The following is a 19,820-nucleotide window of genomic DNA, read 5'->3' as shown; positions in this document are numbered from 1 at the left end:
TTTGACAGGTGGTATTCCAGAACTCGATGATATAAATACATGGAAAAATCTAAAAGACACATCGAATCAGCTTTACCAGACACATATTGTATATTAACTCTTAGATATCTCAAACATCCCTCTTTGGGGACTATCTGCAAAAAATGTCTCCTTACCTCAGCACATCTCACTCATTCTGCAGCTCCCTAGGTAAAGGAGCAGGCAGGGCACCAAATCTGCTGTGGGGTCCCTCTCCCTGCCTCTTTAGGATAATAGTGGGGTTTTTTGCACTTTCCCAGCATTCTCAGTGTGTGTCTCCTTGCTAGACCAATAATAACAAAACCAATCTGAGTTTTTTCCCTCTCATGGTGCAATCTCCATTATTTTACCGGGTTTAGTTTCCTGGTAGGTAACTTAGAGCAAATGTTCCTGAACCAAGAGCAGCTCCTGTTCCAGTCTCTCACCAGGCAAGTGAGCATGAGTCTTCCCTCAGTTCTGTACTCCTCTCTCCTTTCCCCCTCTGTAGCAGGCTCATAGGACACAGGCTCCTGGTCCTGAGGGAGGTCCCTGGCAGGCTGCTCCATCCTCTGTATTTGAGCATTAAATGTGCCTCTTGAGGCTGCATTTTCTGTATCCTGCAGTTTGCACCATCTTCACTGGGTACCAGTTGAGAGTACAGGAAGCCACCAGAGAATGGGCTCCAGAGAGTGAACTAGCTTTGTGATCCTGAGGTTGTGGCCTCAGAGACAGCTCAGCTCAGTCCTAAAAGAGGTCAAAGGTGGGGAAAAATGGGAACATGTGAAGTGGGGAAAGAAGAAGCAGAGAAAGATGGGAGGATATAGGAGAAGAAAATGTAATCCATCCAATGCTCACCTTATGTCTCACCAGATGCCTGGAAGCCAGATTATTTCTTCTTTTAAAGATTTATTTTAATTTATTGCTTTATTTTAAATAAAATTATGTTTTATTTGTTTAACTTAAATAATTTTATTATTTCATTTTATTCTCTATTATGGTTCTATGTGAAGGTAGAGTGGGTGGGCCTTTAGTTCGGCAGCAGCAGAAAATCCAGCACAGGTTCAACTCTTCACCAAGAAATTTATTTTGTAAACATTGTCTAGCTGGGTGTTTCAAATAAAACTATAATTGCAACATTCAGGTGGTAGAGGCCGGAGGATTACAACAAGTTGCCAGACAGCCAGGAAATATAGCAAAACTAAGGTCCTTTGGAAAAAAAACAGGCTTGATGAGGAGGAGGAGGAGGAAGAGAAGGCTGTAGGCTCATGTCTCATGGTAGAGACATGCCTTGCACACAGGAAGCCCTGAATTTGGTTCCCAACCTGTTCCCAGGAGGACAAGCCCACCATAATGCAAATAGCTTCATGAATGCAGGGAACATGACTCCATTAGAGTTTGATACTGTTAGGATTTTTAACAAAACCTGCTTCTGGGTTGCCTAGCAACTTATGATGTCATCATGTGTTGCTGGCCAGGTGGCCACACCTGGAAGGTGTGATTACCTTGCCAGTTAAAGGGACAACTGTGGTCTCTCTCTCTTGGTTCTTTCTCTATTGGGGCTCCCCCTCTCTCTTTCCCCTTCTCTTTCTTTTCCTTTCTCTCTCTTTCCTCCCTCTCTCTTTCTTTCCCCCATCATGTCCTGCTCTCCCTGCTCTCCCTTCTCTCTCTCTCTCCATATCCACCTAATAAACCTCTTTTATATATAAGATCTGTCATATGCCTAATCATCTTTATTTAATTTTGTCCCATAACCTTACAGATACACCATATCAGATCATTTCTATCATTCACTAACACCAAAAATAAATAAATAAATAAAATTCAGCCTAAATTCTACAAAATTGTAGAATTTTGTTTTATTCTACAAAAATAGAATCAATTTTTTAAATATCTAAGTTAAGTTAGTGAAAACTAACTTCATTGCCTCCTCTGAGGCATTCTTTAATGAAATCAAACTCTTTTGTAAATAAGGATAATATCGCTGGAGATGATGAGGTTTGATTTAATGCTCCCTTGAGATGACAAGGCTTATTTTTATAAATTTATGTGAGAACACATACAATGTTATATGATTGTAAGAGAAGGAGAGAGAGAGATGTGTGTGTGTGTGTGTGTGAGCATGTGTAGGTGCAGGCTTGTGCCAGTGTGTCCTGTGTGAAGGTCAGAGGATAATTTTAGGGGAGGACACTCACCTTCCAACTGGTTCAAGACAGGTCTCCTTGGATTGGCTGACCCTTGAGCCCAGGGAGATTTTCCTATCTCTGTCTCCCTTTTCATGCAAGATTTCTGCGCAACCCCACGTGGCTTTTACTCATGTTCTGGGAATGCAAACTCAGATTTTCAGGCTTGTATGGCAACTGAGCCATCTCTCATCCCTCATTTTGTTAATTTGGAAAATTTTCATAATGTGCAGTCATGAAAAGAGAAAGGAAAAGTAATATTTTCAGAGATGTTAAGCTCACAAAGTATTTTAGGGCCCATTAGAGGATCTAAAAGGCAAAACAACATTAACAATACAACAGGAAATGTCTCCCTCCTGGGGCTGGAAAGCTAGGGCACTGGTGGGGTACAGAACCTAGGAGCATAAAACAGGCCCCTGGGTTCAGAGTTCAGAAAGAGCCTGCTGGCTGGCTTAGTTCTGGTTCCTTGGGAGCATGGAAAGAACTGGCTATGGAGGTGATTTCTTGTTATTCAATAGTTGTTGTGATTGTTACTTTGTATAAATTATGTTATCAGAAGAGCTGTTTACAATCTAACAATGACTTAAATGCTCTCTCTGTCACTGTCACTGTCACTATCTCTGTCTCTCTCCACCTTTCTCCTCCCTCTCTCTTTCTCTGGCACTCCCCCTCCTCCACCTATTAATGACTTTAATTGCTGGTGCAAGTAAGAACTCAAAGGCTTCCCTTTAAGTAAACAAAATGTCTGCTGGGCTGAAGCTTTTTGTAGGGTAAAAAAGACTTTTGGAGTCTTTTTTACTTATAGAAGTAGGAATAAAAACAAGTTAGTCTGCAAAAGGAAAGGTGATTAGAAGTTAGGATTCTCTAATCAAACAATCCAGATACCAAACAGTGCGAAATCCAGAACACTTCAAAAGTAGAAAAATGTTCCTGCCTAACATCAGGAATACGTTCATAGGAAGGATGTGGGTATCCCGGGTCATTGAGAGAGCCCACTGGGGAAGCCTGACAACCTGGACTCAGTTCCTGACTTCTCCACAGTGGAAGGAGAAGCAACCGTGAGCTGTCCAGTGACTTCCTCTATGTGCATGGCCTGCGCAGCCCCCACCCACCCACCTCCACACACACACACACCTACACACACACCTAGAGAGAGAGAAAGAGAAGGAAAAAAGAAAGAAGGAAAGAGAAAAAAAGTAATTTTAAAAATGTAGGCTTACTGAAAAGATTCTCCAAAATTACCTATAATATAATATATATATTAAAGAATTAAATGCCATAGTCAGATTTATAGCTAGCTCACTTTCAGAATGTCTTATTATGTACATGTAAGTACTCTAAAATTTAAAAATTTCAAAACACATCTGACCTAAACATTTTTGATAATGCAGAGTCAATATATAACTGTTTGATATTTAAAAAGATACTGACTTTCCTTTGCACTTATGTAGCAATAAACTGTTCTCAGCTATTGAGCTTCCCTCCAAAATTAGGAAAACGTAATGAATGGTGAAGTATAAATAAAAAGTAATTAGAATGGAAGAAATAAGAGATAAAGATGTGTAATAAAATTAAAAGAAAAAAAAATGAGGTGAAACTATAGTTTCAGAAAACAAGCCAAAAGGCTTAGATACCATATCACCAGGCATCCAGAAACTGAATATTGGAAATTTTAGTAAGATTTTTCTCACAGCTAACAAACAGATATAAATTACATGCAGATGTTAAATGGATCAAGTCCATCTTATTACAAAGCAGAAAGTAGAGCAATGCAGTATCATTGGTGAATTAGAGTAAAGTAAGTTTCAAAAATCAAACTACCAGGGCTGGAGAGATAGCTCAGAGGTTAAGAGCATTGGCTGCTCATCCAAAGAGGTCCTGAGTTCAATTCCCAACAACCCCATGGGGCCTCACAACCATCTATAATGAGACCTGGTGCTCTCTTCTGTTGGGAAGGCCTACATGCAGGCAGAACACTGTATGCATAATAAATAAATCTAAAAAGAAAACAAGAAAGAAAAATCAAACTACCAAAGCTCAGACTGATAGATGCCTTGAGGAGATATATGAGGGTACTGCAACAAAAGATCAGAATCCACAATCAGTTAGATAGAATATGAGACTTTCAAAAAAGAAAACATTATACAGTCTTAAAACATGAAGATTTGTGGAGCTCCTGTCCCTCTATCAGTGGACGAGGGGAGGGACATAGGGGTGAAGCAGGAAGGAGAGTGGGACCAAGAAGAGATGAGGGAGAGGGCTACAGCCAGGATACAAAGTGAATCAATTGTAATAAATAATAATAATAAAGAAAAAATAAAAATCATGCAGATTTGTTTACTGATATATAATAAGCCTCTGAGAAATGATACTATGTGAAAGAACCAAGAAGAAGAACAAATAAATAATATTTAGCCATTTTTAAGTATGGTAGCAATATTTCCATTCATGATGGCTTATTCCTGTTTATTATGTATCTGTAAGATGTGTCTACCTCTCAGGAAGATGGTGGAAGAACCAGCACACAAAGATGACAGGCAAATGCATTTTTTTTTTTTTTTTGGTGTACAGACTGCAGGCATTTTTGAACTTTTGATGTAGGTGTATTAGATTTTTAAAAAATTAGACATTTTTTGAAAATTTTCCATTTTAATATCTTTATTCATTTAAAACAGACTTAGTTTAATTTAGAAGTTTATAGTTATGAGTCCTATCCAAAAAAAAAAAAAAAAAAAAAAAACCCCTTATAGTCATGTTTGTTGACGACTCCCAGGTAGTAAAGATGTTGTATAAAATACATTCTTAAGGTAAAGCTACATTTTCTAATATTGTTTTATAAAGGAAGTCTTGACTTTAAAGGCCAATATTACCTTGAAGAATCTTTATTTGCACAACTTGAAAATTAAATCTGTAAACTGATCTTCAAAACGAAGACGGTTATGGCCAATAGAAAAGAGGATGAGGTGTTCACAGATGGGACAGACTTGCAGGGAAGTGAGTGATTGCTTCAGAGGATGAGAACACAGGGAGAGGCCAGGTCTGGCTTGCACAGGGCTGGACACCTGTGGGAGGACTTTCAAAACTTTCCCTTGGAACAAAGCTCCAGTTCATGAGATGTTCAACAGGAAACAGATAGTGCCCACCACCGTACAGATTAAGAAACATTTAACAAAGGAACTATTTACAAAGCCAGATATAGATGCTGGTTTCCTGGGACAGAAAGAGACAGCCCGGTACCCGAGACCAATACCAGTTTGGCACTCTTGCAAGCCAAGAATGTCAGAGGAAGGGTACAATTAAGGAATTTCCACAGATGGCTGTGTGAACAACAGATGGCCTTTTCTGAAAACCGCAACCCGGCCTTCAGCAGGTTTGCAAAAAGATACCTATGTGGAAAGCTGGACTCATTTCATCCTTTTTCTACTTGCTGATCCCACCGGTAAAATACTATGGAAACCTGGGCCAGGAGGACTCGTTACTACCGTGGTTCTCAACCTGTGGGTCGTAGCCCCTTTCAGGATCAAACTCCCCTCTCACAGGGGTTCACATATCATATATTCTGTGTATCAGATATTTACATTCCAATACATAACAGTAGCAAAATTACAGTTATGAAGTGGCAACAAAATAATTTTATGTTTAGAGGTCACAACATGAGAAGCTGTATCAAAAGGCCACAGCATAACAAAGATGGAAAACAATGCTTTAACTTAATCTGTCTAGAGTGGGTAGAGAAGGTCAGGGAAGACACAGACACATAGCATAGGAAAGAAGGTATTTAGAAGAATTGTGTCATATAAAGCAGGATGGTGTGTCTCTTTCTTTGAGTTCCTCAAACACAATTATACAGGATCCAAAGCCGTTAGCACTTTAAATTCTTTATGCAGAAGCCGGTCTTTGACTCACGGGTATACGTTTATTCCACGTTACACTTCATGTTCCTTTTGCACAGCTTGGGGTTGGTGTTGTTTAGCAGTCAGAGGTACCTGCAGGCTGGACGCAGAATTGATCAGTGGATGTGCTGAGTCACCGGTTAAAGCTGTTGGAGGGATCTCTTGGCAGCTCACAGAACAGCAGTTGCTGAACTGTCACGGATACACCAGCATTAGCAGCCACCTGCTCCCTTAGTCGCTTTTCTACTGCTGTGACTAGGACACTGCGACCAAGGCAGCCCTAGAAGAAACGGTTTATTGGGGGCTTAGGCGTTCACAGGGTGAGTCCACGAGCAGCATAACCGGAACATGGCAGGAGGCCCGAACACACGCCACTGGGGCAGGTATCGGAGAACTCACATCTTGCCGCACAAGATACAGGCAAAGAGAGCCCTAACCTCAAAACCCACCCCGTGACACTCCTCCCCCAAGAAGGCCTTAACCCTTCCAAAATGGCTCCACCAACCGGGGACCAAGCATTTGAACATAGAAGCCAGTGGGGGCCATTACCATGCATTTGTAAGGGTCCGAAAACTTCCTGTATTAGATTCATATTTATAGTGTTGTCCCCCCCCCCCTTAGTGTGCTTCCGGAAAGAGATTTGCATTTTCTGAATTGGAGCGAAATATTTTTCCTGACACTATGCGCTCAAGGGCTTTGCGAAACCACGGGTAGAAAAGGCCGTGGACGAGGGGGTTGCAAGTAGAGTTGAAGTACCCGAGCCATACCAAGAGATCAAACACTGCGATGGGCGCGGAGTAGTCTAAATACGGGTCAATCAAAACAGCGAGGAAGCACGGCAACCAGCGCGCTAGGAACACCCCCATGACGATGCCCAGGGTCTCGGCCGCTTTCCTGTCCTTTTAGACAGCTTTTTCCTCGCGTCTCCTTTCCTGTTCTCAGGCATGTCGCCGAGGGCTCGAGCTTGCCGTCTGGAGACAAGAAAACTTTTACCATAAATCCCAACCGTGACGGAGCCTGGCGTGAAGAAGCAGGCAGTGGACAGTACGGTCCCCCAAAACTTGTTGAGCGTTAGCGCACAGAAGTGGAAGCAAGCCACGAGGACCCCGTAGCTCCGCAGACCAGAGACGTTGGCCTCGGAGAGAACTAAACCAAAAGAAAACAGAGCAGGCGCCGCCCAGCAGAAAGCCAGCAGTCTCTCGATCGATCGTGGGCACCGTAGTGGTGGTGGAGTAGGGCAAAGGGTCGCACACCGCGTAAAAGCGGTCGACGGCGATGGGGCAGAGGTGGAATGTGGAGGCCAGGCTCAGCGTCACGTCGAAGCTCGCGTGGAATTTGCAAAAGCTGTCCCCGAAATACCAGCGGCTATCCACGGACCTCACCATGCTGTAAGGCATGATGACGAAACCCAGCAGGAAGTCCGTGGTTGCAGTGGAGAGGATCAGGAAGTTGGTGGGAGAATGGAGCTGTTGGAAACCCGATATGGAGATCATTATCACTAAGTTCCCAAAGATGGTGATAACCATGGCTCCTGTCATAACCAGGTACATTATCAGGCGGATCTGCAAAGAGCGAATGGTGGGAGGACAGGATTTATTCCCAAATTCAGGACAGCTGGATAAGTCTTCGGGCATGTGTGTGAGATCCATGGGGTTCTAGCATTCGAATTCCTTTTCAGGAGAAAGTCGTGTGTTCACAGTGAACTTCGCCCTGCCAGGAGGACAGTGAAGTTCTAAGTCATCTGCCTTAAGTTCACACTGAGTCTCACCCATTCAAAAATTCAAAACTAGGAGCTGGCGAGATGGCTCAGTGGTTAGGAGCGCTAACCACTGGCTGCACTTCCAAAGGTACTGAGTTCAATCCCCAGCAACCACGAAGTGGCTCACAACTGTCTAGGAAAGAATCTGATGCCCTCTTCTGGCATGCAGACATATATGCAGATAGAGCACTCATACATTAAGAAAAAAAAAAAAAAAAACACTAAAATTTTCAAAATTATACCTGCTCTGTTTATTTTCTGAGTTAGTTGCTGCATGGAAAAAACTGTACAATTTCAACTGTTTATTCCTTCCGGTGTTGAGCTTTTTCATTCTTGCCCATCCATCCCCCCTTGACTCATCATGTGTTTCTCTTCCCAGAAGATTTCCAATAATTTTTATTGATATTTAGCATGAGCAGCCTTGTCCCCAGAAATTATTGAATGACAATAAACTTATATACCTCTCATCATCAAAATACTTACTAAGAAAAGTCTTAAGTCAAACTACAAAGTCTTTCCCTATGTGTTTGCTCCATAATTTGAATTCTTCATGTGCAAAAATTCTAGAGCTATTTTAGGCACCAGAAATAGCATGGTGCTAAAGAAAACTGTTCATGAGTAATCATTTCTAATAGTTTATCACTGGAGTATTTTATTTCCCTAGTTTTGGTTTGGAGCTGAAAAAGCTGACATGTCTGTAGATACATACATTTGCCAAAAGTTATGATGTTATTACATGATTGAAAGCTATTGAAAACTTACAGCACATCTTCATTATTGTAGAAGACACAGTGACTTCACACTGACGTTAGCCTCGTTCTCCAATTTCCTTTGTCTTAAAGGCGAAAATAACATAAGCTGTGCTTGAAATAAAAACCGTGATCCAAAATTCTATCACGATATATAAATATTTGTACATGCTACTAACACAGCCACCACCATTCTTTTAACCTTGAACTTACTCTGATTTCGATTCTGTTTATTTCTAGTTCCACCGCTCAGAAAATAATATTGACTTATACATAATCCACTAAAAAAAAAAAATCACCTCAAAGCATAATGTGGTGGCTTACTCCCACACCCAGGAGACTAAGACAAGAAGACTGCCAGACTCTTAGGCCTGTCTGAGCCACAAGGTGAGTTCCAAAGGGTAACTGAGACTCTGCTTCAGAAACAAATATACAGACAAGTAAGAAAGAATATTTAAGCACAAATTCTTGGATGTAAATTATGTTTTTAAAGACTCCAAATCATTCTCAGTCTAAAAGACAATTTTGTCTAAAAAGCAGATTCTTATTGATTTCTGATAACCATGCTGTGATAAAACAACAGGTGTCAGATAAGGATTCACTTCCTACCAAGAGAAGGACCCAGAGAGGACAGGAGCCTTACAAGAAGACTGACAGAGCCAACAAATCTGAGCCCATAGGGATCTGAAGAGACTGATTCACCACCAAAGGACCTTGCATGGAGAGGACTCAGGGCCCCTGCTCAGATGTATCTGATTGGCAGCTCAGTGTCCAAGTGGGACCCTAGTAAGTGGAGCAGGGACTGTCTCTGACATGAACTCTGTTACAAGGGGAGCAGGGACTATCTCTGACATGAATTCTGTTGCCTGTTCTTCAATCAGTTCTCTCAGACAAGGCTGCCTTAACAGGCCACAGAGGAAAAATATGCAGCCTAAAGAGACTTCATGGTCTGGGGTCAGTTGGTAAGGGAGGAGGGAGATATTATCAGAATGTAAAATGAATAAATTAATAAAAAAAAAAACGTAGTGACATTATAACTTCATGAGTAATTTCATAAAATAGACTAGGAATTTGTTACAAGTATAAATGACATGAAATGTACTAGAAAAGATAAGGACGTGCTAGGATTTGTGACTAGATATTTTCTGGCTAGTTCTCTGTTGTGAATATTTAAGGCTGCAGTAGGAAAGGTTACTTGGAAATCATTGCAGAGCCCATGTAGGGAAGACTAATTCAAGTGTCACCCTGGAAACCAAGGTGGAGAAAAGGGAAACATTTATCCTACAAATTTACGTTGTAACTATGTGTGGCGGTTTACACTGATAACAAAAATAAAAGGCAGTGGCAACTCTCAGTTCTTAAATAATTCTTGTACACTGACAATGGATAAGGACAAGATTTTTTAGTGCTCTCTTTTGAAAAGCAGATAAGAGCAGGCTAAGCATTTTCAGTTCTACTAAAACTAACTACAACGCGTAAGAGACGGGGAGCAAGGAGTCTATTGAATGGCGTCCTTCTGAAGGTCAGCATTTGCCTTCTTAGGTGGATGAGGGGGAGGGTGTGGGAAACACATCCTGACTGGCAGGCAGGTCAGTCGATGGCCCTGTGGGTCTGTCAAGTGTATATTCAACGTCCATTTCCATGAAATCTCTGGTGTAGGCTCTCCTCCCTCCAATCCCCACACTGCACCTTTAATGGTGGTCTCCATGCTGTCCTGAAAACATCTGCTTCATGCCTGAGCAGCTCTCTTCTGTCCAGCAACCAGGCCATTCTGCTGCAATGTTTAGGACTCAGCACAAACAGTATTATCTTCCAGAAGTCTATGTATTTATTTAACCGTTTTCAAGGCAGGTTTCTCTGTGTAGCCCTGACTCTCCTGAACCTTTCTACGTAGACCAGCTTGGCCTTGAACTCAGAGGTCTTCCTACCTCTGCCTCTCAAGCTGTGGAATTAAAGGCATGCATGGGTTGGAAGTTTTCTGTTTGTTTTAATCTCCCAGTTGGAATTAATCTTATAAGATTATTGATGTAACCAAAGAAATTAGCGGGTGGTGAGTCTAATTCAATATTTAATATCTAATTTAATAGTCTAATTTAATATCCTTTTCCTTCTAGCACTATGCCTGTCTTCACGTACATTTCTTGAGAAGTATGATAGTCCATTCATCTGCTAACCCTGATGACTCAACACAGAGCCACCGATAGCTCAAGAGCCACTTAAGTTAAATAGTAAGACGTTAGCTCCAACACATTTTGGAAACCTGGTTAGTGAAGCACTCTGCCTCATGGCATTCTCTAATCTTTCTTGGAATTATTAAGAACATAGGAAAGCTGGAAAGCACTGTTTAGAAAATAATAAATAAGCCCTTTCCTCCTGCCTTCCCCCATCCCCAGATACAAGCAAAACTCAGATAACAGTAACAATTTTGGATATCTGAAAATTTGAAAATTACTTGTCTCAAATTGTTTTTCTTTTATATTGTTCTATTTTGCTTTTTGAGACAGGGCCTCTGTCTGTAACCAGGGCTGGACCAGACCCCATAGCAACCCTTCTTCCTCAGCCTCCCAGACACTGGGATTATAGACATAAGCCATCACACCCAATGTGCCAGACACAGGCTTGTTTCATTGCATGGTCACAGATGTTCCGTGTCTATGAAATGCCTCAGAACTTGAAGTGGCCAAGTCCAACTGTGCAACTACATAGTGGGACCAGTATTAAACTCCAGGGTTCCCAGCCCCTTGTCCAGTGACCTCCTTCATCCCTTTCTGTCTGCAATGTATTGCTGCTTTATCTGGGCAGCAAAAGTGTGTATGTCTCAGCCCACCCTAAGTTAATGTATAGGCCAGCCCTGTTTACATTTCCTGGAAATGGGCTGGCAGTGAAAACTCAGGCCATCCCCAAAGACACATCTTCACAATGTTTTCATGCTATCTGTAACAACCGGGCAAGAACTCTCTTAGATCAAAGAGACCTGGCATCGGCGTGAGCATTCTGCATGCTTGGGATGAGGGAGCAGTTCAGACAACAAAGGACAACAGAAAATATTAGGTAAATGCTGCTTGCGAGGGAGATTGCTAAAATAACATACCGCATTTGGAATGGATTTACATAATAAAAGAGTAAAAGAGAAAATGTATCTTAGCATTACTGAAGTACCTTACAATTATTAGATCATGCCTCATATAAATTTGTACTTAGTAAAAACATCTTATATGCCACATAATTAACTTATAAATCCTGCCAAACAAACTTTTGATGAAAATGTTTAAAAGCCTTTCTCTGGAACACTGTAATAATTATTTTTCTAGTTAGGGAAACATAACTCTTCCTTTTTTGTTATAACACACATGTAACACATCCTAATCCCCAATGAAAAATGGTCATTATGTTTCCAATTCTTTTCATGATCCAGTACCTTTTGGTTCTTAGAATGCTAGTTTCTCCTCACTGAGTTTCTTCAGGTAGCTTGGTGGGCGTGATGCAAGAAGTTCTGGAAAGTTCAGTGCAGAGAATCAACCCACTGCATTTGTAGATTTGTCTCTGCTCTCAAGAGGGCTGCACTGAGGAAGACAGACGCAGGATGCAGAGAGAAGTTCTAGCTGCAGATCCCTGGTGGAATCACCTTTAAACTTTCTTCCCTTGAGGATATTAAAATATCCTGTGTATTTCTGTGTCCTGGGAAATTTCAATTTCTTTTTTTTTTTTTTCAAATAATTTCAAATCTGACTTCTTGATTATTTGGATTTCATTCTAGAAAAAGAAGGCACCAAAATTGCCATATACTAACATGGACATAAAATGCACAGACAAGCGAAGTTAAACTAAATATTGGCCAATATTAAAGGCAAGAATAATTGTCTTAACTGTAAAAGGTTTTTGTGTTCACTCTGAATGAGGCAATATTGATGTGGGAAGGAAGCATTTGCTTTTTCTTCACTGATTTGTACCAGTTTTGCTAAAGTATTTGGCAGTGGGGTGGGGATAAGACATGGAGGAGGAGAATATTTCGGATTATTTCATCTTAAGAAATGATCACTAAAGAGATATAGACAGCTGGTGGCTACTGATGGAGGTGGAAACCATTTTTTTCCAGTGCTGTAGAAACTAGTAGGTTGTTCATGCTCCGTGCATTTGCAGGAGACTGTAATTAAGCCCAACATGTAAAACACTCACACTCTTCACGCACACACACATTTTAGGCAACTTCATTTTTTTCTCTTTTTCTTTTTTGCAATTTGCCAATCTCCTGAATTAGAATACTAATTCAGGATGTGCACACAGTGTAGTACAATCAAATCAGAGTGAGAGTCATCCCCATCACTTTACCCATGGACCATTTCAAGAACGGTTAATTTAATTCTTTTCAGATCATTTCAAACTTTGTCATACATGTTTTGACCAATAGTCACCCCACTGTGCTAACAAAGAATTAGAAGTAATTGCTGTACTTCTCTGTGTTCTGGTACTCAGCATTATATTTTATTATTCATTTTTAAATTACCATAAATGGGTTTCATTATACAGAGTCCTCATTTTCTTACATATATTTCATTTGTTATGCCTTTGTTATTCAGTTTTTGTTACACATTGTACATTGTCATATATATATATATATATATATATATATATATATATATATATGTTCACACCCACATATATTTCACTTTGTCATTCATTCTCCTCCCTCTGTGCCCTGGCCATGTCCTTGACCCTTTCTTGCTGGTCCTCTTTCCTTGAAGTGCCAGCCTTTGATGCACTAGCAAAGACCAAGTCTATTCTGTGTCTTTTTGAATAAACAGGTTAGTATTATGGAAATGTGAGCTGAAAATTTTACCCAACAATATGTACTTCAGTGCTCTGCGAAACCAGGGGTAGAAGAAACCATAAATTAAGGGATTACATGTGGAATTAAAATAACCAAACCATGTTAAGGCATCAAACAGAATTACAGGCGTAGAGAAATTCAGAAAGGGATCTAAGAGAATGGTGAAGAAACAGGGAAACCAACACAATAAGAAAACCCCCATCACTATTCCTAAGGTTTTGGCTGCCTTTTTGTCTTTCCTCATTTGATTATTTTGATTTTCTGGCAAGCTACCAATTGCATGAGCATGCTTTTTGGATACTGCAAAAATTTTGCCATAAATACCCACCATCACAGTGCTAGGAGTAAAAAAACCTGCCACAAACAAGGTGGTCCCCCACAGCTTGTTGAATGTGACTGGGCAGGAACTGGAACACACAACCAAAAGGTCATAGCCTTCAATTCCATCAGCATAAGCCTCAGAGAAGACGACCCCAAAGGCGAACGCTCCAGGGACAGACCAGCAGAGAAGCAGCAGCCGCTTGACAACTGGAATTGTCATTTTGGTGCAGTAACGCAAAGGGTGACAGATGGCATAAAATCTATCGACAGCCACTAAGCATAGATGGAAGATGGACGTGATGCTGAGCATCAGGTCAAAGCTATAATGGATCTTGCAAAATGTAAACCCAAAATACCAGCAGTTCTCCACCGACCGGACCATGCTATAAGGCATGATGGTGAACCCCAGCAGGAAGTCAGTGACAGCCATAGAGAGAATGAGGAGGTTGGTTGGTGTCTGAAGCTGCTTGAAGTAGGAAATGGAAATGATCATGGCCAGATTCCCAAAGATTGTGATAAATATGGCTCCTACCATAAATGAATACATGGCGACTCGGACCCCAAGAGACCTTTCATTTTCTGGGCACGATCCATTTCCAAATTCTGAACAGTCAAAGATTTCCTACATAAAAGCAAGAACAGGTGGGATTTTATGAGAGAATGGGAAAACACTCTACATTTTATTTCTGCTTTCACAGACAAATTCAAAGAAAATTATGAAAGACTTAAAGAAGATAATTAACTGACATATGTAAATATACATGATATGTCTTTCTCATTAACTTTAGGATTTACAGAATTTTAATAGCATATATTAAAAATTATTTACTTTAAGCTTTCAGTGCCTCGAGTTTTACCACCCACACTTAATCCACTTACTTTGTTATTACAGGATCTGTAATTCAGAAGTAGAAGAAGCAGGGGCAAAAGATGAAAAGCATAGGAGATAGAAAAAAAAAAGAAGCAGGAGGAGAGACAATTAAATAGATGTATTACTGACTTCTCTCTACCTGAGCTTCCTTGTATGTATAGAAAGAACAGACAACTGCTTGAAAATGCAAACACTTCGTCCTCACATGAATCTGGAATCCATCTTCAGACTTGATTTTTTTTTGGGGGGGGGGGTCTAGGTTATTGTGTGAAAATAGTTTCATTCATATGTTCTCTTATGTACTCTATGCTTCGATTTTTTTCTTACTAAATTTTTTTTAAGAAGAAGGATTAGTGAAGTATCCTTACTATCTGTTAGAGCCATTCTCCTCAGCAAATCTTAAATATTGGCAAGCATCACAGAACAGCTATTCAGAATAACAGGTAAGTAAGTCAAGGGGTGCGGGTCAGTGGACAACTTTCAAGAGTTGGTCCTCTCCTTCCACTGTGTGGTTCCTGGGGATGGAACTCCAAGCATTAGGCTTTGTGGTGACTATTTTTAATAGAAACAACTAAAGCACATGTAGGAAAGAGAGCAATTGATACCAAGGAATGTATTCAAGACAGTTTAATTCCTCTTTTCCTTCCTGCTCTGGGACTGCAGGTCCACCTGCACAGAAGAAATGTAGTGTGTGACAGCATGCACTTTCACAGTGGTTTAAAGTGCATGAAAGAACCATTGATACTTAAGACCTGGGTGTTTAAAAGCTTAAGACAGGAGTGGCACCAAATTACATTGAGGTCACTGCCAGCTAATACCTTAAATGCTATTTACAGGAAAACTAATCTATTCCCAAAAGTTGGTAGTGGTGGTTAGTTGGTTTGGTTTTTTTTTTTTTTTTTTTTTTGGGGGGATAAGACTTCATATCTGATGATCATATAGGATGGCCTTGAACTCTTGTTCCTCCTGCTTCCACTTCTGGTGGGTTGGGATTATAAGTGAGTACCACAAGGCCCAGCCCAAAAGAGAGATTTTTGTCCACTTGTTTGAGAATTTCTTACACGCATATAACGTGTTTTGATCTAATCCACCCCCATCCCTTCACATCCAGCTCCTCCCTCATTGTCTCACTACCACTTCTTTCTTTAAGGTTTATGTGCCTTTTTTTAAAAACCCACTGAGTCCACATAGTGCTGCCAGTGTGTGCATGGGTGGGGGGCATCCGCCAGAGGGTGGGAAGTTTCTCAGGGACCACATCCATAAAGAAAACTACCTCCCCAGCAGCCATCGCTTGCCCGTATTTCCGAGGTTGGTGCTGGGACTTTATGGCCTCCCTCCATCCAACCTGAGGTTTTGTCTGACTTGATCTTCTGCATACAAGAAGTTTGAATTCATGCATGGAACATCCCTGTCATGCCTGGAAAACTCACTACAGTTAAGAGTCACCTCTGACTCTTAAAATCTTTCTGCCTTTTCCTCTTCCATGATCATCCCCGAGCCTTGGGATAGTTTCACTAAAATCCTTTTCCCAGACATTTCTAAAGTGTATATAATCAGTTCTCAAACTACACTTATTTTTAGGTACTAATAAAATTAAATTTCTAAAGAATATAGTAGTGTCTAAAAATAGGTGTTTTTACTATACTCCTTAGTACAATAATTTTAAAAATGGGAAGGGATAGAGATATTAGATAAGATAGATACATGATGATAACAGACAGAAAGACACCCCACCCAGAGAACTCTTTACTTTCTAAGTGAAGTGATTTTTAAATAACCCAATCAAATTCCCTTTGGATTTCCTATGCCTTTTTTTCCCCCTGTCTTTCTTTTCTGAAGTGCACATTCAACCGAGTGCTTTATTTACAGTTGAGCACACATTCTGCTCCTGAGCTGCCTCCACTTCACTTAGGAACACTTGAGAACCTGTACTGAACAAACCAGTTGGTCCTATGAAAGATTACCACTTTTTCCAAGGTTCTAAATAGTCTTCTCAGGAGACTATCCACTGTGGAAAGGCAGTCAGTCGTTTTGTTTTCATGCTTAGACTGAAGTGCCTTTCACTGCAGGTTTAGAGTAAGCCCTGACTCTTCAACAATCTAGGGTCTACATACTCTCCCTGCACGTGAACAGATGGAAAACTGAAGAACATAGCGGAACAATGTTACTATGTTTCTGCAGAGTCCTTTCACTTGACACTCAGAGAAAAACACAGACTTTCCCTTCACATCCCTTCTCCACATACCTGCTGTGCTTCCAAAGATGCCATTGTAGCTGCTTTGTGGGAGAACCTTTGTCTCTTCTCTGCCGACGGTGAATGCTGATGCTGAACTCTTGGCCATGAGCTATGTTAACTGTGCTGCCTTATAATTTAACAGTCCCTCTCAAGGGCATTGCATGTGGTGCAGGGAGGGCTTAAGTGACCCTCGCCTCCCCCCGCATCCGTCTAGGAATCTGTGCTCCCTAAGTTTTCATCACCCACAGCACTATGAATAATCTAAGACAACAACATAAAGGCTACAGTAGTTACACTGAGCGCCTTGAGTTATCCGTGGCTCTCAATCCCAGCTAGCTATAGATGGAACGGGTGATTCAAGGGAAAAGACAGATAGGTGTTCGCTGTCACTTTAAAATGACCAGAATGAATAGTCACAGTCTATGTTTTGAACCATATTTATACTCACAGGGGTTTTCTCATGTACTGTTTTCCTGTCTTTGGCTAGGAATGCAGCTCAGTGCTCCCAACACCAGAGGAGTCAGACAGAGTTATCGTACTTTTAGGTAACTCCCACAGCTGTGCTCAGACCCTCTCAGACCCTGTGTTAAACCTGTGCACATCTACTCAGAGTGACATATATTAGTGGTCTCGAACGTTCGTTTTCCACTGCTGGAGTAACTTGGGGAAGAAATACATCTCAGGCGTAGGAGGAACATAACACTGGTCGTTACAAGGCACCAGGTTCCTGCTTTTAGCAAGGAACTCTGCATTTTCATTTTGCTTGGTTTCTACAAAATATATAAATGATTTTGATTTGACTTTCTTGATAGCTTTTTATAAGGAAGAAAGTGAACAACAACAAAAAAACATCCATTGTGTAATTCAGAGCAACTCAATCATATTACAATATAATTAGACAATTTATATTTAAAAAAGACACTATAAGAACAAATATCAGTCTAAAAGATTTTTTAATTAGGAATTAATTTTTAATGATCAGCTGAAGACATTACTACTCAAGAGTTGCCAAAATCTTTCTTGGCTCTGTAAAGAATTACGCGTATATTCTTAGAGGCCAGGATATATCTCAGTGATAGAGACCCTGCTAGTGTACAGGGGGCCCAACACTTAATCTCCAGCACTAAAAATCATCATTATTATTTCTATTGTCAACATCTGCATAATCATTATCATCATCTCTCTTAGTTACACAGACAGAAGAGAAGTAGCATCTGCTAGTCCCTCAGTAAGCATGTCAGCTATCAAGTCTACCGACCGCTGCAGTGTCCTGGTGCTTTTGTTCAGGTAACCCTCATGACCATGGTATGGTATCCCAGTGCTGAACTGCAGTGCCCATGTTATCTGTCTCCCTTCGTCTCAGCATGTCTCACCTCACATCATCACAAAGTGTGCTTGTAATGTAGTGTATGAAATGTAGCAAAATATGTTATATCCATTTTGTTATAATTGTTCTGTTTTATAATAGGTTATTGTTGATCTTTTGCTGCATCTAATTTATGTTAAAGTTTATTACAGGGGTTGTATGCAGGGGAAAACAAGGTGTACATAGGATTAGGTGCTCTCTGCAATTTTGAGCATTTACTGAGGGACCCTGTATCCTCCAAAAACAAAGCCCTGTTGTGTGTCATTCTATCTCAGCTGCTAGAAAAACGCTAGACCTTTGTTGAGTGGATAGGTCTTGACAGGGCATAAAATGGACGAATGATGCAAAGTCAATATCACAATCCAAAAGCGATACCTGGCTGGACCCCATATAAATACTCCCCTAGTCCCTACAAAGCTCTCCTGAACCTGACACTCAGCCTCACAAGAGACCCCAGACGAGATCTGCAAGTAACATTTCCGTGCTGGTGGTCAGTGGAATGGACACCAGCTCACTTACTCTTCTCCACCCCGGAAACCAGAGCTGCCCGCCTCATAGCCCAAGTTTGTGCATCTACACAAAGATGAAGGTAAATCTACTTTCCCCAGGATGAGTGACTGGCAATTTTTAACACTGAGACTTCATGCAGACTAGGAAATAGTTGGATTTAGTTCCCAGAGAATATAGCCAAAAGAAGGGAACTAAAGAAAAATGTGAATGTAAATTCTGCAAGGAGATATGGACTACATTTATACCTTAAGCTAGAGGTAAATCACTAACATCAATGTTTACATTTTAATGAAATACAGGAATGTGGAATTTAGTGAGACGTGCATCTCACTATCTTGTTTGTTAACAGCATAATGAGCACCGCTGGTTGTGACCTAGAATAACACTAGCTTCCACACATCTATATGCCCGTCACCTCTGGCAAATACTACCTTCAGTTTCATGTTAATCATCTTTATTCTTTAATACGGGAATAAAATACCAAGCACACTGCTATAGCTAAATCAGTGTATAGTTTAATTTATTTTTAGAACACCTTATTAAACAAGTAACATCATTTTTGTTGCCTGTTGAAATTTTTTCTTATTTCTTTGTTCAGCTTTTTGTATCTGTAATCCCCTCACTTCATTACCATATAATAAATCTTTTCTATTATTAATGGTCATTTGAGTTATTTCCAATTCTTTTGCTAGTATGAACAATGCTTTCTGGACCACTTGAGGGCAAATCTGCTGTATCATTTGCTCATTATGCTTTTCTCATAAATTACATGGGAAAGTAATTGCAGGACAGGAAGAATGCAGATACTCATTTTTCACAATATAAGAACAAGGAGTATTTGTTCTAGGTTGCTTTCTATGCCCATGATAAATACTGTGGCCAAAAACAACTTGGGAGAGTAAAGGGTTTGTTTTAGCTTTCACTTCCAGATTATAGCCTGTCTTTGAAGTAAGTCAGTTTAGGAACTCAGGGCAGGAACCTGCTGGCAGGAACTGAAAGTGGCCCCAGGACAGGCGCAGTCCCAGCCTCATGCTCAGCTACCTTTCTTACAGAGCTCAGGGCCACTTGCTAGGGAAGGTCCTCCCACCGTGGGTGAGGCCATCTTACACC

General features: G+C 40.7%; 1 protein-coding gene and 1 pseudogene across 1 annotated transcript; both read right to left on the bottom strand.

Annotated features, from left to right (window-relative positions):
* Nucleotides 1-5,130: 5,130 nt before the first annotated feature.
* On the bottom strand, nt 5,131-7,635 carry LOC129670796 (trace amine-associated receptor 3-like; annotated as a pseudogene).
* A 5,718-nt stretch (nt 7,636-13,353) lies between these two features.
* LOC129670832 (trace amine-associated receptor 2) lies at nt 13,354-16,867 on the bottom strand. Its single transcript, XM_055599480.1, has 2 exons — nt 16,844-16,867; nt 13,354-14,349 (listed from the first exon to the last, which is right to left on the bottom strand). Exons 1-2 carry the CDS (start codon nt 16,865-16,867, stop codon nt 13,354-13,356), a joined length of 1,020 nt encoding a protein of 339 aa, XP_055455455.1.
* Between the last annotated feature and the right edge of the window lie 2,953 nt (nt 16,868-19,820).

This window comes from Psammomys obesus, unplaced genomic scaffold (assembly GCF_907164565.1).
Source record: "Psammomys obesus unplaced genomic scaffold, mPsaObe1.curated_primary_1811, whole genome shotgun sequence".
NCBI classification, from domain to species: Eukaryota; Metazoa; Chordata; class Mammalia; order Rodentia; family Muridae; genus Psammomys; species Psammomys obesus.
This window is presented reverse-complemented; position numbering and strand designations above follow the sequence as displayed.

Excerpts from the sequence above, each read along its gene's own strand:
- LOC129670832 (XM_055599480.1), bottom strand. The coding sequence starts at position 16,867 with ATGGCATCTTTGGAAGCACAGCAG. Across the intron at positions 14,350-16,843 it reads CATCTTTGGAAGCACAGCAG|GAAATCTTTGACTGTTCAGA; the intron begins GTATGTGGAGAA and ends GCTTTTATGTAG.